Source organism: Coenobita brevimanus, chromosome 79 (assembly GCF_032717465.1).
Source record: "Coenobita brevimanus isolate Jiangsu-jjx chromosome 79, ASM3271746v2, whole genome shotgun sequence".
NCBI classification, from domain to species: Eukaryota; Metazoa; Arthropoda; class Malacostraca; order Decapoda; family Coenobitidae; genus Coenobita; species Coenobita brevimanus.
The window spans coordinates 5,503,688-5,519,984 of record NC_137032.1 but is presented as its reverse complement, the minus strand read 5'-3'; the positions used below and the strand labels follow the sequence as shown (position 1 = coordinate 5,519,984).

General features: G+C 45.1%; 1 protein-coding gene across 1 annotated transcript in view; it reads right to left on the bottom strand.

The window, feature by feature from the left end:
• Nucleotides 1-785: 785 nt before the first annotated feature.
• The window catches only part of LOC145408985 (uncharacterized), a 50,104-nt gene continuing 34,592 nt past the window's right edge, over nt 786-16,297 (bottom strand). Inside the window, exons 15-29 of the mRNA XM_080279557.1 lie at nt 16,060-16,140; nt 14,501-14,745; nt 13,619-13,790; nt 12,539-12,760; nt 10,710-10,893; nt 9,756-9,948; nt 9,219-9,357; nt 7,873-7,986; nt 7,204-7,349; nt 4,859-4,943; nt 4,369-4,515; nt 3,401-3,535; nt 2,444-2,538; nt 1,965-2,106; nt 786-914 (exon numbers count right to left, since the gene is read on the bottom strand). Of these exons, the coding sequence (XP_080135683.1) occupies nt 786-914; nt 1,965-2,106; nt 2,444-2,538; nt 3,401-3,535; nt 4,369-4,515; nt 4,859-4,943; nt 7,204-7,349; nt 7,873-7,986; nt 9,219-9,357; nt 9,756-9,948; nt 10,710-10,893; nt 12,539-12,760; nt 13,619-13,790; nt 14,501-14,745; nt 16,060-16,140 (2,229 nt within the window). The remainder of the gene's footprint in view (nt 915-1,964; nt 2,107-2,443; nt 2,539-3,400; nt 3,536-4,368; nt 4,516-4,858; nt 4,944-7,203; nt 7,350-7,872; nt 7,987-9,218; nt 9,358-9,755; nt 9,949-10,709; nt 10,894-12,538; nt 12,761-13,618; nt 13,791-14,500; nt 14,746-16,059; nt 16,141-16,297) is intronic.

The window sequence follows — 16,297 nt, the reverse complement described above, 5'->3', positions numbered from 1 at the left end:
ACTGGTGTGAGACTATGGTGTGACATGGAAGGAAAGTCATAAGTCAGAGCAGTGGAGACGGGACTGTTGAGGAATGTGTGTGGAATGCGGAGAGTGGATGAGATAATGACTAATGTGATTCGTGAAAGATGTGGAGTGAGGAATTCTGTGGACACCAGAGCTGAAGAGAATGTGCATAGATGGTATGGGCATGTGGAGAGAATGGGTGTGAATAAAGTGGTGAAAAGGGTATGTACGAGCGAATTTGAAGGAGGAAGGAGGTGTGGAAGGCCTAGAAGAAAGATGATAGATATGGTAAATGAGTGTGTGAGAAAGAGAGGTATAGGGATCAACTACTCGTACACTAGGGAACTGACAAGTTATCGAGCTGCCTGGATGAATATTGTGCGCAGGAGTGTATGACCAGGATTTGGCACCTCGTTTTAACTTGACAGTAGTTGAATTAACTCTGTCAGATAGGTGAGTGTGAAGCTACGTGTTGAATATTTTTTAACATCAAGGATTCCGGAGGCTTGAATGGTGAGTGAAGGTGTTTGAGGCTCATTCAGTAGGGCAAACTTTTACTAGTATTTTCTTTTTCTAGTTCTTTGGACCCTACCTCAAAGTACTGTGGGTGGAATAGGGAGGTCTGGATAATAATGACGCTGATGATGGTATAAATAATGATGGTGATGATGATGACAGCATACTACTACTACTACTACTATTAATAATATTAATAATAATAATGATAATTGTAATACTGCTACTACTACTAAATATAATATGCCATCAGAATGAAGTTGTTAATCAGAAGATGAAGTACAGCTACTGTCGTCCTCGCTGCCACTACACCTGTCCTCGTCATCTACCCCTGACTGGTCTCTCGAGTAGTCTTCCGCCTTCGGAGGATCCTCCTGCTCTCGACTCGACGCCTAAGGGGAAAATATTCATAGAAAGATTCAGTAGTAGTTGTAGTAGTAGTAGTGGTAGAAGTTGTTGTTGTTGCTGCTGATCCGGGCCCGCCTGAAATGTGAACCCGGTGGACTGGAGGCTTTGCTGACCTTCTCCTGCAGGCCATTATTGTGGAATAGGTAAATAGCTGAGGGATGTTTGTACAACCAAGCAGTAAATCTGTCAGGCTATATCGGTGCCACCAGGTGAAGAAGTCTCTCAGCTGAAAATAAACAAACCTCCATTGCACTAAATTATTCCCGAAAGTCCCTTGGATAGACCATGTGTTCCACATTCATTCTACATCCGCTTTAAATAATTTGTTGCTCCATGAGTGATTATTAATGTATAACCAAGCATTACTAACTACAACTAGCTCGTTCGTCGACCCCTTGACCTGCGTCGCGCCATAAAACTATCCAAAGGGGAATAAAGAAATGAGCGTTCAACACCGGAATGGGTGGGATGGGCTGGCATGTTAGTGAAGGGTGGAATGTATACCCTGTGAGAAAAGGTGCTGTAGAATTAATGGTTTGGGTTTGTAGAATTACCGGAGACATTTCAAAATATCCTCCAAGAACGAAAATATATGAAAGCATTAAAGAAACGGGTGTGGGGGACATACATGGGTGAGATGAACCTGAACTATGGTGAGGGGCGGGAAAGTGCCCTGAAGAATTAATCATTTGAGTGAGGTAAAGGTTTATTCAAAGATCTTCTTGGTGCTGGAAAGGGACGCCTTCCCGTGGTGTCGCCAATATAACCTGGTGGATTCACTGCTCAGTTATACAAACATCCCTCATCTCCCTCCCAATCCCCCAAAAGGAGGATGGTGGAGTGCCGAAGAAAGAATACTTCAGCTTGCAGTCAACTGGGTTCTCGTTACAGATGAACCATAGGCACAGGATACAAGTACTGCGACTAAAGATCTTCACAACAACAACAAGAAAGGAAACAGTTAGTGTTACATTCACTTGCCTGGCATCTTGCGACACAGTCAACAAACTCAAGAAAATATATAAGTACTGCACCTGCTGTGACTGGTGATCGGACCAGGCCTGGATGCTGGCGGGCAAGGATGGGGAGCGAGGGGAGGGTGATGTCCGGGGTAAGGGTGTTGCCCCGGGGAGAGTCACTGAGCCCGTCTTGCTTCTTAATGTGCTGATCTCTCGCCTTGGAGAAAAACAACGAGAGAATGATTAATAACGAAGACTGTCAGACAGATAGATAGATAGATAAATAGATAGATAGACATAGAGACATAGATAGATGGAGTAGGGAACAAGGGGAGGGTGATGTCCTGGGTAAGGGTGCTGCCCCATGGAGAGTCACTGAGCCTGTCTTGTTTCATAACGTGCTCATCTCTTGTCTGTAAAAATATAAGTGGGTAAGGATTAACAAGCAATAGATAGACAGAGACATAGGGAAATGAACAGATAGGTAGAGAGAGAGAGAGAGAGAGAGAAATCGTCCAAAATCATCCACCAAATAATACGTGTACCAAACCTACTTGAGACTGGCGATGGCTTGGTCCTGCCTGGCTATGGTGGCCTTCAATTGCCGTACCTCCTCACCGCTGCCCACACCACCTGCATCCCGGCCCACCTGTGTGTACGTGCATATGATAAACTAAAGGAAGGACTAACCACTGCAATCCCATGACATAGTTCGTATTTTTTTATTCTTGCTGGTTTCGCGGGCTTTCATTCAGCGAAGGAGGAACTTTTTCAACTAGAGGGATTTGATACGGATTTCCTTGGGCACCTCACTACCATTGAGTCTCTCCCAAGGTGAGTAAAATCGTCTGAAGCATGCAAGAATAAAATTACATAAGTACGTGTCATAGGATTCATGGGATTAAGATGGTTGTCACTCATATAAAAGTTATTGGAATCTGTTGGAATGTAGGTGAATCCAGTCCCCAACCCTTTCTAGATGGTAAGTCTGTGTTTAGAAAATACACACTCACACACACACACACACACACACACACACACACACACACACACACACACACACACACACACACACACAATAAGCAGAGTTGTTTGTGTGTGTTTTGTCACGTGGCCAGACCCCTTGTCCAGAAAGGGTGTGGACTGGATTCATCTACAGTACATTTACACAGACCTACATGATCTTTTATGAGAGTATGTTCATAGTATAATAGATCTGCAACATCGTGTCAGAATGATGCCTATAAGTATACATCTCATGTACAAAAACGTGCCGAACTGTACTACTTTTAATTTAGTCTAAAACTGCCATCTTTCTATATTGCATAGTGAGTTACAACAACGGTTAACAGATTAACAGTAGAATATGATGATAGTCATGAAGAAGTTGACAAAAATGCTTTCCTTTTCTTTCACTGAGCTATGTGAAATAAGCTACAAAAGGACGAAAATCTGCGCTAAGTTAAGGTGAAAGGACTATAGGTATTGCAGTGGTATATACAGCGACGGACCACCTGAGCCTGAGCATGGGTGAGATGGTAGAGCAGATGGTCCTTCTCCTGTCTCAGTGACAGCACATGGGCTGCCAAAGCAGTCTCCTCTCGCTGTAGTGCCCTCAACTCTCGCGTCTGGCTCTTCACCTCACCCTGGAATTATCACACAGACACATGGCATAACAACAATAATCCCAGGCTCATTTTTTTAGCCTGACTGATTTATCAGAGAGAACCATCACATGAACACACCATCAGGCACATTGCAAAAGTCCATGACTAATTTTTTCAGCCAAAGTAAGTTATCAAAGAATAATCACACACACACACACACACACACACACACACACACACACACACACACACACACACACACACACACACACACACACACACACACACACACACACACACACACACACACACACACACACACACACACATCGGCAACCTGATAGCATAAATCCCTGTGGCTCATTTTTTCAGCCAAAATGAGTTATCACAGAGTGTTATCATATAATCACACATATTCAACCTGTTACTCTAAATGTGCAGCATTTTTTCAGTTAAACTGATTTATGAGCCTATGTCATTTCTGTTTCAGTGAGTTTAATTGCTGCCACAGTGCCTAGGTCGGTAAGCAGTCATTCATATAATAATGTCTGAGTTCATTACAGTCATAAGTACACGCATTTTTTTTTTTTTCAGTGATTTTGTTTCCTCTTCTCAAAAACTACAAATGAATCATGGAGTGAGAGACGGGGTAGGAATGTCGGGGACGAGGTGGATTGACGGGGTAGAGAGGTTAATGGAAGAGAATGGTGGGAGGTGACTTTGAGGTTGATGGATGGTAGAGGGTAGGGCGAGGTGAAGGAGATTTTTTTTTCTTTAAGTGGTCACCTCAACAGGCTTAAGGTGTTTGGCTAGACAGAGAAAAAAGAGACAGAGATAGAGAGATAGAAAGAATGGCAAGCTGATGGACGTACCTGAAGGCGAGTCATAGTGGTGTTATGCCTGGAGACCTGACTGGAGACTTTGCTAGGCCAGCGTAGGTCAAGACTGGTTGCCAGCTGACCCGCCACAGCGCCAAGGTCAGCTTCGGAGCCTGGTCCAAGCTTGCATTCCTTGGTCACCTGTTAGGGAAGGTAGCTCTTATTATAGTTTCTGCTGTAATTATTCGTTTTACTTGGATGACATGACCCATATCTTAGTCTTGCCATCTCCAGACGAAGTTATTGATCTAAAAGTAGCCTCTCCTAACCAAAAGACTTTGATATAGTCTTTGTTAACTTCAAAAAAAAAAAAAAAAAAAAAACTAGACATGTGGAACCAGTACAGTACGGCCGAAATATGGAGCGTTGCTAAAGTCAGTGGGAGTGAAGCATCTTGTTTGTGAAAAATCTTATGGAGTGACTGACAGACCGGGTCATACCATGAAAAACAAAAAAGTGTAAGAAGGATGGGTGGGGTGCATACCTGGTAGGTGTGTCGCAGGGCAGCCAGCTGGGTCCGCAGCTCTTCCACCTCTTGAGTAAGGGCCCTCCTCTCAGCACGACCCTCCCTGACAACAATAACACTCATGAACATTCTCAGGCCCCTCATGACTCACTCTTAGCTGAATATAATAGTTCAGTGTCTGGTGGAATTGAATACTAGAGTTGTCCTCACTGTGGAAGGGCTAATATTACCTTCATAAAAATTCTACGGCTATTGCTACTCCTTCAGTCCGTTGTTATGTTTTTGTATTTTACTTTTACTACTAGTTATAGTGATGGAGCCATTAATACTCTTCATTAATCTGTTCACAACCTAATGTCCCTCCATAATCTGAATTAAATAGTATTAAAACAGCTAGAATGAAATATACAAAGTCCACATCGGGCTTAAGGGGTTATTTATTTGTATAAAAAAAAGTTTTTATTCGTCGTAAAATTTCAGTATAATGAAAATGCCATAAAATACGATCAGTAATTCACCCTGACAAAAGAAATGCAAGCAAGTAGTGAAATGATAACATCTAGCAGCAACACGACACCCCCAAGAGGCGACAATAGAGGGTTACATGTAGCGTACGGGGTGTCCATACTATATGGGTGCAAGTTTCGGGTAGCTGCGCGCCCCCACTCCCCAGAACCGACCCGAACCGTACACCTCAGCCCGGACGCACTACACTCTCACCAGCCCAGCCTGCATCGGGATCAGGGTGGAGCTGAACCTTACGCTCCATACAGCCCCTTGGAGACGGCCTCAAGCCGCTGTACTCTAGAGACGGCCTCAAGCCGCTCCACCAAAGAGACAGCATCCAGCTGCTCCACCAAAGAGACAGCATCTAGCTGCTCCACCAAAGAGATGGCCTCCACTCGTTCCACCAAAGAGATGGCCTCCAGCTGCTCCACCAAAGAGATGGCCTCAAGCTGCTCCACAAAAGAGAAGGCCTCAAGCCACTACACCAAAGAGACAGCCTCCAGCTGCTCCATTTCTGAGATGGCCTCCAGCCACTCCCTCTGGACTACCCCCAGGGTCGGTGGCGGTCTTGAGGACACGACACAGGCGACGACCTCCTGCCATGCCTGCGTACGAGAGACGTCCTTCAGCCACTCTAAGCCAGCACATCGTCCTCCCGCATCCACCTGCTGTAGTACCAGTCTCCAGCCAGGGAGTCCACCGCTAGCAGCCAGGTGGCAGGGCCCTGTACTGTCCCCAGGGCTGTTCTCTCTGCAGCCAGCCCCTGAGGAGGACCTGCCCCTGACGGACCCCTCCCCGGAATGACGCTGCAGTCCCCTCCTGATGGCAGAGCACCCCAGAGCGGACAGCAGCCCCCGGGTCCCGGATGGCACCCCCAGCTCCCCGGGGCGAGGCCTACCCCACCCCTGGCCGAGGCGACATAGATCTTCCACCCAGCAGCTCCAGAGGTGTCTGGAGAAGTTGTTTGGCCCCTACCCCGCCAGTCAGACCTCTGCCCCGAGCCCCCAGCACCCGGCACCCTTCATCACGCCCATGAGGGACGACACCAACCCACCTGGACTATAACGGACTCAGGTGTGGTTCAGTGGATCAACATATAGGAAAGTGCCAAAAGTGGATTCATGAAGTGACCATGCCTAGAAAGTGACTTAAAGTGCAGTGCTATAGAAGCAAGGCTCCCGTGTCAAAAGCAGTGATCGTTATTGCTCAGCACGCCCCCCCCTCCCCCTTGCACCTGTGTCAACCTAAATTCTCTCCTCCCCTGCCCATTTCCCAGGAACAAGATCAAGTCAGTGCACCCCTCAGTGATCGTGGCAATGGTGACCATAAGGACTCTCATGTGACCCAGAGCCACCAATCTTAGAGACTGTAAAAAAATTATGATCCCGAAGCACCCAGATTCATATTGTAAACTGTACCACCCTGAAATGTGAACTGTGTCTATCGCGTATCCTGCGAGATACGCTTGCCCCACTCAGCAGCCCAAGAACTGATGAGTCAGAAATAATGTGGGACATCCTACTGCCCTTGTGTAAGATTTGTTAACATACGTGTAGGTTGTTGCCTTGAGTTTTTATGCCCTGTTCCTCCTACATTTGTGGTATTGACCCGGTCTTGAAAAGAACCCAATACTAAGCCAGGCGTTCTTAGGACGGAAAGCCGGCCTAAAAACACCTAGCATAACAAGTACGTTATGAAAAATTCGAAACAGTTAAGTTTGTAGACATACGTTCTTCTTAAAGTAATACTTCTTGTGGTCAGTGGCATATATAAATACAATAAATAAATAAATACATAAATAAACATATCAATGAAATAAACAAGTAAATAAATGACCAAGACTTGTTTATACTGACCTGTGTCTTTTTGCTGCCAGCTGCTGAGCAAGTTTGGCCTGGGCAACACGGTGCTGTAGGTGGTCCAGATCCTCGCGGGCCAGCAGGGTTGCAGGGGGAGGCGAGGTCGCGTCACTAACCCACATCACACACGATACATTCTCGTCCTGAACGGGTAGATGGAGGCAGTGTGGGTGGCCATTTATAAAATATATGAAGGGGAAACCATTCACAAATATTTGAAGGGTAAACAATTTAGAAACACTTGAAGGATAAACCTTTAAAAAATACATAAAGGGCAAACCATTTAGAAGTAGTTCAAAAGTAACAATTTAGAAACTCTGAAGGCCAACCCATTTAGAAACTGCTTGAGATTAGCTAGAATAAATTACCTGTTAAAAGACGTTCCATTATTGAATACATTGATCATCATCATCATCATCATCATCGTCATCACCACTACCACAACCACCACCACCATCATCATTATCATTATCACGACCTCTTTTCCCAGCCAAGACTAGGGTGAAGGCCAAGGATAAGTGGAATTAGTTTCGTTTCTTCGAGTTGTTTAATTTCATGTCTTGGAAGATAATAAATTTCATATGTATGAAGTTAATGAATATCGCGTCTTGAAAGTTCATTAATTTCGTGTCTTGATAAAGTACAAGTAGCTGTAATAGTTCTCACCTCAGTGTTTGGGATAGGCAGGACTGTGAGTGGAGTGAGATCAGCCCCGGTGCTTTGACTCAGCCTCAGCCATACCACACTGCTGATCAGACTCAGTTCTGCTTCTCGCTCGCTCTGCAACACCGAAACACTATATTGCAGCACTTTATCACAACTGGAGACCATCATCTACTCACCTGATACAATGCTACCTACTTCATACTTCATCTTTATTATTCGTTTTCCGTGTCTACCCTCCTCCCTATTTCTCCCATCCCTCCTGTCATTTTTTATCATTCATCTTTCCTCTTCAAGTGGCTTTACACTGAGTGACAAGCCGAGTGGTTTCCTGTAAGCCAGGAAACTATTTACAACACTGGGTGATAACCATACAACGGGGTGATGTAGGACCAACTATGATGCCTCAGTTAACTGGGTGGACAGGCGCAAATGAGGGGTCCATCCGGGAACCAAATCTTCATACTCATCCCCGCACCTCGCCGTGGCAAGGCACTGTCTTCCGCGAAGAAACATCGGTTCAGCACACAGGACGGCCATGCAGAAGCGGTTGCTTGCCAACGATTGAGGGTCTGCTCGGCTACACGGACTAGGGTTACCCAACGACGACAACAACTGCAGCACTATAATAATAACTCCGCCTCCCCACACACACCAGGGAGAAAACCCAGTTCTTCCTCACGTTCACTCTGCAACACTACACCATTGTAATGCTTCATTATGCAACACCACAGCAATATACTCGCTGCCTCGGTCACACCACACAAGGGACAAGACCCAACTCTGCCTCACGTTCTTTCTGTAACATCATAACACTTGACTGCGACACATCACTACACAGTAAAGCAGACGCCCTCCAATATTTAATATTGTCATCATGAAGCGTAGTGTTTACAGCAGGAGAACCAATATCTGTGACGTTGACAACACATGTAAAGTGAGGGATATATTTGGCAGCAAAACTATTGCCAGTACTTGGAGGATATGTTGGCAGTACTAGTGATGTTGTCAGTACATGCAGTGAAATGAAAACAGTATCAGCGATGCTGTCAGTAACTAGTAAAATAAAAGCAGTACCAGGCGATGTTGTTAGTACCTGGAGAATATGTTGGCAGTACCATAGTCGGTTTGTTTTCATCTGACAAAGATCCGCAACCCCCTTTCAGCTCAGTAGATGGCAAAGTGTAGTCAGACTGGAGGCTAGATTTGAACCGTAACCAAGAAGACTCATTCCTACCTCAAAATTAAGGCGCATCATATTTTATGTAACATGACTTGGAATTTAATGTTCGTCTGGCCCAGTTCCCTCAGATGACAACACACCGACTACAGTGGTGTGTTGTCAGTACCTGTAGTGAAGTGAGGGCTTGGAGGGCGGTCTGCGTGGCGTGTGCTGCCCTCTGTAGCCGCCTCATGACAGCTGCATGACGCCGCTCCTCCGTGCCTCTCTCTCGCCTGCACCCATCCACCCACCCTCGTACTGACCACCTGTATCTCAAAGTCACGTAGTATTAGCAGCACCATTTTCGTTGTCCTAAGTAGCATTACCATCATCATCATTACCGGCAGCAGCATAATCATGAATATTGGTAGGAGTATTGTCATTGTACCTCTCATTATAAGCATATAGAATCGTTGCCATTATCATCACAGACATCATTATCATTGGTACATTATTAGCACTACCAAAATTATCATTATCAGTATTATCATACTCATTATTATTATTGCCATTATTATCAATAGTATCACCACGGTCATTATCAAATTAATAATCATTAGTACTATTATTATCATCACTTATTAGCATTAGCATTATTACCCTAACCATCATCATCATCATCATCATCATCACCACAGCCATCATTAACATCATCAAAACCCACCTCAGATCTCTCAATACGGTGACAAGAGAGAACACAGAAGGGTCGCATCCAGGGGGCCTACCCGCTGCCACGTCACCCCCTACACCGTCAGTCCGTGCCTCGTCAGTGCCCAGCCCGGAGTCATCGTCACCGCTATCACTGCCATCATCACCGCCCACGTCACCACCATTGTCACCACTACCATCACTGCTAGCTGGGATGGACGAAGTAGTAATTATCGTCGCTGTTATCATCATCTTCGTCACCTGCTTGATGTGGGGAGGATTACTTACACCCTTTATATTCCTCCTCTTCAGCCAGAGTTCCTTCCAGTATTGAATAAAATCTAGTAGCAAGAATAACAGCAATAAAATATCAGAGGAGTGAAGGGGTTGTTTTTATTTTCTGGACAACCACAGTATTCTGTTTCAACTAACGTTTGGCTATTTTATTTAACAAAGAGTGAAAACAGGAGCTTGAGTGGGATAAAATTGGTATTATTGACCATCTCACGGTCGGGACAAATCTGGTATTTTACTCTAGTTAACACCAAACGATTTTATTCAGTTGAGATTGACAGTAAGTTATTGCAGCCTGAGAGTGTTAACCTTTCTACTATACATGACTGATTGAGCCATAAGAGTCACAGGAGCCATAGGAGCCTGCGAGTCATTGGAGTCATAGGAGCCATACAGTAGAAGCCTGAGAGTCCTAAAAGTCATAGGAGCCATAGGAGCCTGAGAATCAATGAAGCCTGAGAGCTACACGAACCTTAGTCGCAGGAAATTGAAAGCCATAGAAGTTCGATAGCCAGACAAGCCAGAGAGTCATAGGAACCTGAGAGCGTTGAGTTTTCCGGTGTACCTGATTGCTACATATCATAGGAGTCTTAGTCATACAAGCTTGAGAGTCACAGGAACCTAATAGGAACTGGAGTTTTACAGAAGTATTAAAGTGTTAATTTTTCTACCGTACCTGATTGTGGTCGGTTCTGATGGGCCAGGTTGCCACGAGACTCGAAGTATTGAGTCAGCTGCACTTCAAACTGGGCGTTGTCGGACACCAGGTGGGCGAAGGCTCGATCCAGCTCGCTCTCCAGCTCAGCCAACACGTCCAGCTGATCTTCATACCCTGAGATGCGTTGACGGAGCCCCTCAACCTGGGTAGAAAAGCAGAGGCATATACGGTGCGGACATAATAACTAATCCACGTCCTCGAACTCCTTCTACAGCTCGGGCAATGAGCCTCGTACTAGGCCATTGGCGAAAGTTAATTGTTATTTCTGAGGGGGATGATATCTGAAGCTAAACTGTACTTAGATGTGGAGAGACGAGAGAAGTGAGCTGATACTTACTTGTATATACCTTTTATGAAAGTAGGCAAAATGTCAATTACGAAGCACTAGAATAAGAAAAGTGATTCGGTTCGTTAACTGTAGCCAGATCTGACACCACTGCATCGTCAAACTTATGTTATAATACTTCCTGATACTTCAGTTTTCCCATTTTTCAAATAGCTGCTTTTTCAGCGTGAAGATGTAACTACTCTGAGGGTAACTGTAGGTTTAACTTTGCATTTTCTTAGGATTATTTAAATTGCACTGGGGGATGATTACATAGGATATCCCCCAGCCCAATTACACGGGGGGATTTATCCCTCCCCCCAAGGATCTTCGTTCATTTACCAGCCGATGCGCTGACGGGGGCCCTCAGCCTGAACAAGGGATGAGTGGAGGATCTAGGATACAGTTGTGGACATAAGTGGTAATATACTTCTTTACAATAAATATGGAGACAGATCATCTACCAAGTCCAGCCGATCGTCGTACCTAGAGGTGTGGTGGAGGTCCTCAACCAGCGCCGAGGAAGTGAGCAAACCGTTTTTTTTTTTTCTTTTCTTTTCTTTTGTTGGGGGGATGTGGGGTATGGTTGAGATATATTATGTCCTATGAGTGAAAAAAAAAAAAAGGAAACCAGAAGGATCCACTCGCACTCAAGGTTCTCTCTTTCCTTCACCTTTCTTCCCCTACAATTTCTCCTTTTCCTTCTTCGCCCTCACCTCCCTATACCCAGCCGCTGTCCCCTGATCCGTTCTTTGAGTACGACCAACAACCAGACTTCCTTCAACACCAGCACACCCACCTCGCTTCTTTCCTCTCACTTACTTTTCCCCTCTTCCCTTTTCCTCTTCCCTCTTCTTTTATGTCTTCCCTTCCTTCCCCTTTCTGCTTTCTTCTTCCTTGCTCTTCCACCTACATTCCCTATTTCCATCCATTCACTTTTGTTTCATCTTTTTGTGTCCTCTTCCCTCACTCCTCCCTTCTCTCCCTCCCTTTCCATCCTTACCTTTCCTTCCACTCCCTTTCCTCCTTCCCATTTCCCCCTTCCTGCCACCTGTTCCTCAGCTTTTTTCCTTTTTTTTTTTTTTTGTAGTTTCCTTTGTCTTTTCCCTTCACCTCCCTGACAGCCTTTTTTTATAGAATACTGCCCGAAACTCACCAACGCGCTCACCTCACTTCTTTCCCTTCTCCCTTCTTTCCTTCCCTTCTTTTTCTTCTGTTCACTCTCCCACGTTTGTTTCCTTCCCCTTTTCTCTATCCCCCTCGCAGTCTTACTTCTTCCCTCCTCACTTCCCTCGTTCCTCTTCCCCTTGCATCTTCCCTTCCTTCCTTTCTTCCTTCCTTCTGTCCTTCCATTCTTTCTTCCTTCCGACCTTCTCTTCTTCCTTCCTTCTTTCCTTCCATCCTTCCTCCTCCTCCTCCTCCTCCTCCTCCTCCTTCTCCTTCTTTCCTCCCTTGTCCTCACCTTCTCTCTCACCGCCCTCTGCTCCCTGATCCGTTCCCTGAGTGCCGCCCGCAGCCTGGCCTCCTCTTTCCTGTACCTTGCCCGCACGCCCACCTCCCGAACAAGTCCGCCCGCCCGCAGCACCGCCCACGCCAGCCGCCCACTCTCGCTGCTCACCTCACGCCCACACGCAGCCACCCGATCCTCTACCTCCTCAGCCCTATTCTGCAGCGTCTCTGGCACCTGGCGATGGAGCTACGATCAGGCTTGCATTTAGGATAATTAGGTCAGGTTTGGTCAGGTCAGGATAGGTTAGTTAGATTAGATTCATACGACTGTCAATGGAACTGTGATCAGGTCTGCATTTGGCTAGGTTAGGTTAGGGTAAGTTCCTGCACCTGTTCATGTAGCCTAACTACAACTGGACTTGTCTTTGGTCAGGTTAAAGTAAGGTAGGTTAAGTTTTGTTTCTGCCGTTGTTGATGGAGCTGCGATCAGGCTTACATCTGATTTAGTTAGATAAGGATAGGCTATGTTAGGGTTTGACCTACTGACAGAGATACGACTAGGCTTACACCTGGTAATCTAAACAGGATATATCCTAGCAACAAAAGATTTTATATCATAGAATGGGGCTGTACGTCATGGCAAGAGGACCTGTATTCTAGCGAAAGGGTTTTTGTTCTAGCAAGGGGTTTATATTCTGGCATGAAGGTTTATGTCCCATGGAGAGTTATAGAAATACACTATCATTAATAACAGTAATAATAATAATCATCATCATCATCATCATCATCATCATCACCCGTGAAAGCAACGTGAGGTAGAGAGATCTGCTGTATGCTCTGCTCACGACTCAGTGTGTGCTTATAAAACAAAATTAACAGAGCATTATGAGCGAAATATGATGAAGATTATGAAATTACTGACTAAATAAAAAAGAAGCATCAAACTGTGACTGCAAACATTATCATCTATGAGAGCGAAGGAACGCACAGAACACGCCATTTGTACGAGTTAAACTACCGAGTGAATTTTTAAGTAGCAGAAATAATTTATATTTACCAAGAAGTATCAGAAAATGTTATACAGTTACATTACCTGTGAGAGCGACGTGAGATAGAGAGTTCTGGCGCGCTGTATGTGTTGAACTTGATTCAGTGTGTGTGCAGGGCGGGGTGCTGGAGGTGGGCGTGGCGTTTCCCTCACGCTCCTCCTACCACGTCCACTCCTCTGTGTTGTCCTGAACGTGCGAGTCGTCGTCTTGGGTGTCCTGCGGAGGACGTGTTCATCATCACCATCATCATCATCGTTATCACCCCTGTCTTTTTCCCAAGTAAAGATGGGTATTATAACCCATTGAAATAGGGAACGTCTTTTGTATTTTAGATTTGCTACCTCCTGACGATTTTATTCAGTTCAGGAAAGAGGGGTTGGATATAGCTACTGTATCATCGATTCCTTGAACGCGAAAGGATTTTCCAAAGCTCCTGGAGGCAGGAAGAATATGCAATGATACCAAATGCGTCATATGGAGTGAAGAGTTAACTTTGAAATATCATCTTCATCTCAACCGTAATTCTCATCTAAAACATTCGGTAAGGTAGGTTCCAGAAACAAAGAAGAACGATGCAAAGAAGGAGATTTATCAAACAATATGGAAATGAGGGACATAAGAGGTGAACTATTACCAAATATCTTTAGGAATCTTAGCTAGCAGAGGGAAGTGAGAGGTAAAAGAGATGAAATATTTCCAAGACTCTTTCAGCTTAGGAATGTAAGTTGGCAGAGGGGAGTGAGAAATAAGTGATATAAAATATTAAGCAAACTTTCGACTCCACTTTACTTAATTCCGGTGTGGTAGTGGAGGTTTTATATGTGGTAGGGCTTGTTTTAGGTGTAGTGACAGAGGTTTTGGGTAGTTAAAGAATAAACAAACAGTCTTATACACAACTAATATAACAAACTTTTTGGATATGGTACCTAGTCGTGGATTTTGGTGTGTTGACAGATGTTTTTGGTGTGTTAGGGGTTGTTTTAGGTGTGGTGGCACAGGTCTTTGGGGTGGTCTTAGGTGTGGTGGTTGACTTGGTTGACGCTCCTGCCGTCTTCTGTGTCCTGGCGGTGTCCTGGGTGGAGCTGGCTGGTGTTCTGATGGTGGTGGCTGCCCTGGGTGTCCTGCCGGCTACACGAGGGGATCCGGCCAGACTTAAGGGCGGAACTTCGGCCTGTGCACAGCAAGAAGAGCAAAATGTTAAAATCTAAAAAAAAAATACAAGAAGTGAAAGATCATAGGTAAATTAGAAGAAATACGACTCTTGTGTTCCATACACGTCATAAAAGACTATTAAAAGGGGCCGGAGTGAACCTGTTGCACTGGTATAGTAATATGGCCACCTTGTCACTCTACGCTTGTGTTTCCTTTTCTTACCCTCCATCCTGCAGGAAAGAGTGAGATAAGAGGGGAAGAAACATTTTACTTAGATTTCTCCTCTGATTCATTCCATGGTAAGATCAAAGAGCCATCCTTTAGATCTCCCTGTCTCTTGTGAACGTGGTAAATTGTTTAGATGATGTTGTCAAAAATGATGATGACTGCTGTACAGCACAGTGTGGGAAGAGAGAGAAGCAGTACATTCAAGGATGTCTGCTGTACAGTATGATATAGGAGGTGGCTGGGGTGGGTTAAAAGGTTCACTAAATACCATAAACTTGGTAAGAAGCAGCACCATCACATGTAAGTGTTTAACACTAACACAGAAATTTAAAAGCAACCAACCTGCTTAGACCAAGTAAAAGGCAACAGGCCAGCGGGGAAGACAAAACATATCTCAAGTCCTGCCCGCTAACAAAACCCTCCTACGGCTTTTATGCCATTGTCATCTGCTGCCTGCACCGTTAGTCAGCCCTTCTGTTGATGAGAGCCCCACCATCAGGTGCTCACAAGAGAGAGTTCCCACTGGTTCACTTTAGGTGAAACTATAGCTTCTGCAGAAGGCGCTGAAGAAGGAAAAATTCCCTGGAAGTGTTCCTGAGGCCGACACTATAGATAAGGACAACCTATCAGATTGTCTTGTAGTACCAGTGCACCAGGATCCCGTCTTCCCTCGACCCACCAGCAAGTACTGTCCTTAGAGGTATTTCAGCACCACCTGCAAAAGGTCTAGTAGAAGCGATCTTCCACCCTAGACCTTCGTTGGACACTGCCAAATTCTTCTCTTCATAGGCTCTTCTATAGCCAGGTGGTGCCCTTGTGAAATCTCCTACATGGTTGTGACTGATCCCCTCTGAATAACATAAATAATAATGATAATGACAATAATGATGTTAATCAGGCCATCGGTTAAGGGTGATAACCATGACGATAATAATGACAACGATGACAGCAACTAACAATAACAATAAGAAGCATGAAGTCAATAGCGACAAGGAATATAGCTGTAACTCACCCCCTCTCCCTCTCTCTTCCTCCTGGCGGTGGCAAGGAGAGGAGAAGAGGTCCTGACTCCCCCTCCCCCTCCCCCCGCCCCCCCTCGCCGCACCCCTCCTGCCCCCTTTCCACTCCCAGGTTCTTCTAGATCCAGTAGGTCGCAGTAGAACTCGTTGACTAGGGCGTCCGTTACCTGAAAAATTATAATAAAAATGTAAATAAATAAATAACAATAAACAAATGAATACTACTGCAATTGTTGTTACTACTACTGCTACTACCACAACCACTTCTATTACTACTACTACTGCTGCTACTACTACTGGTAATGCTACTACTACTACTACTAC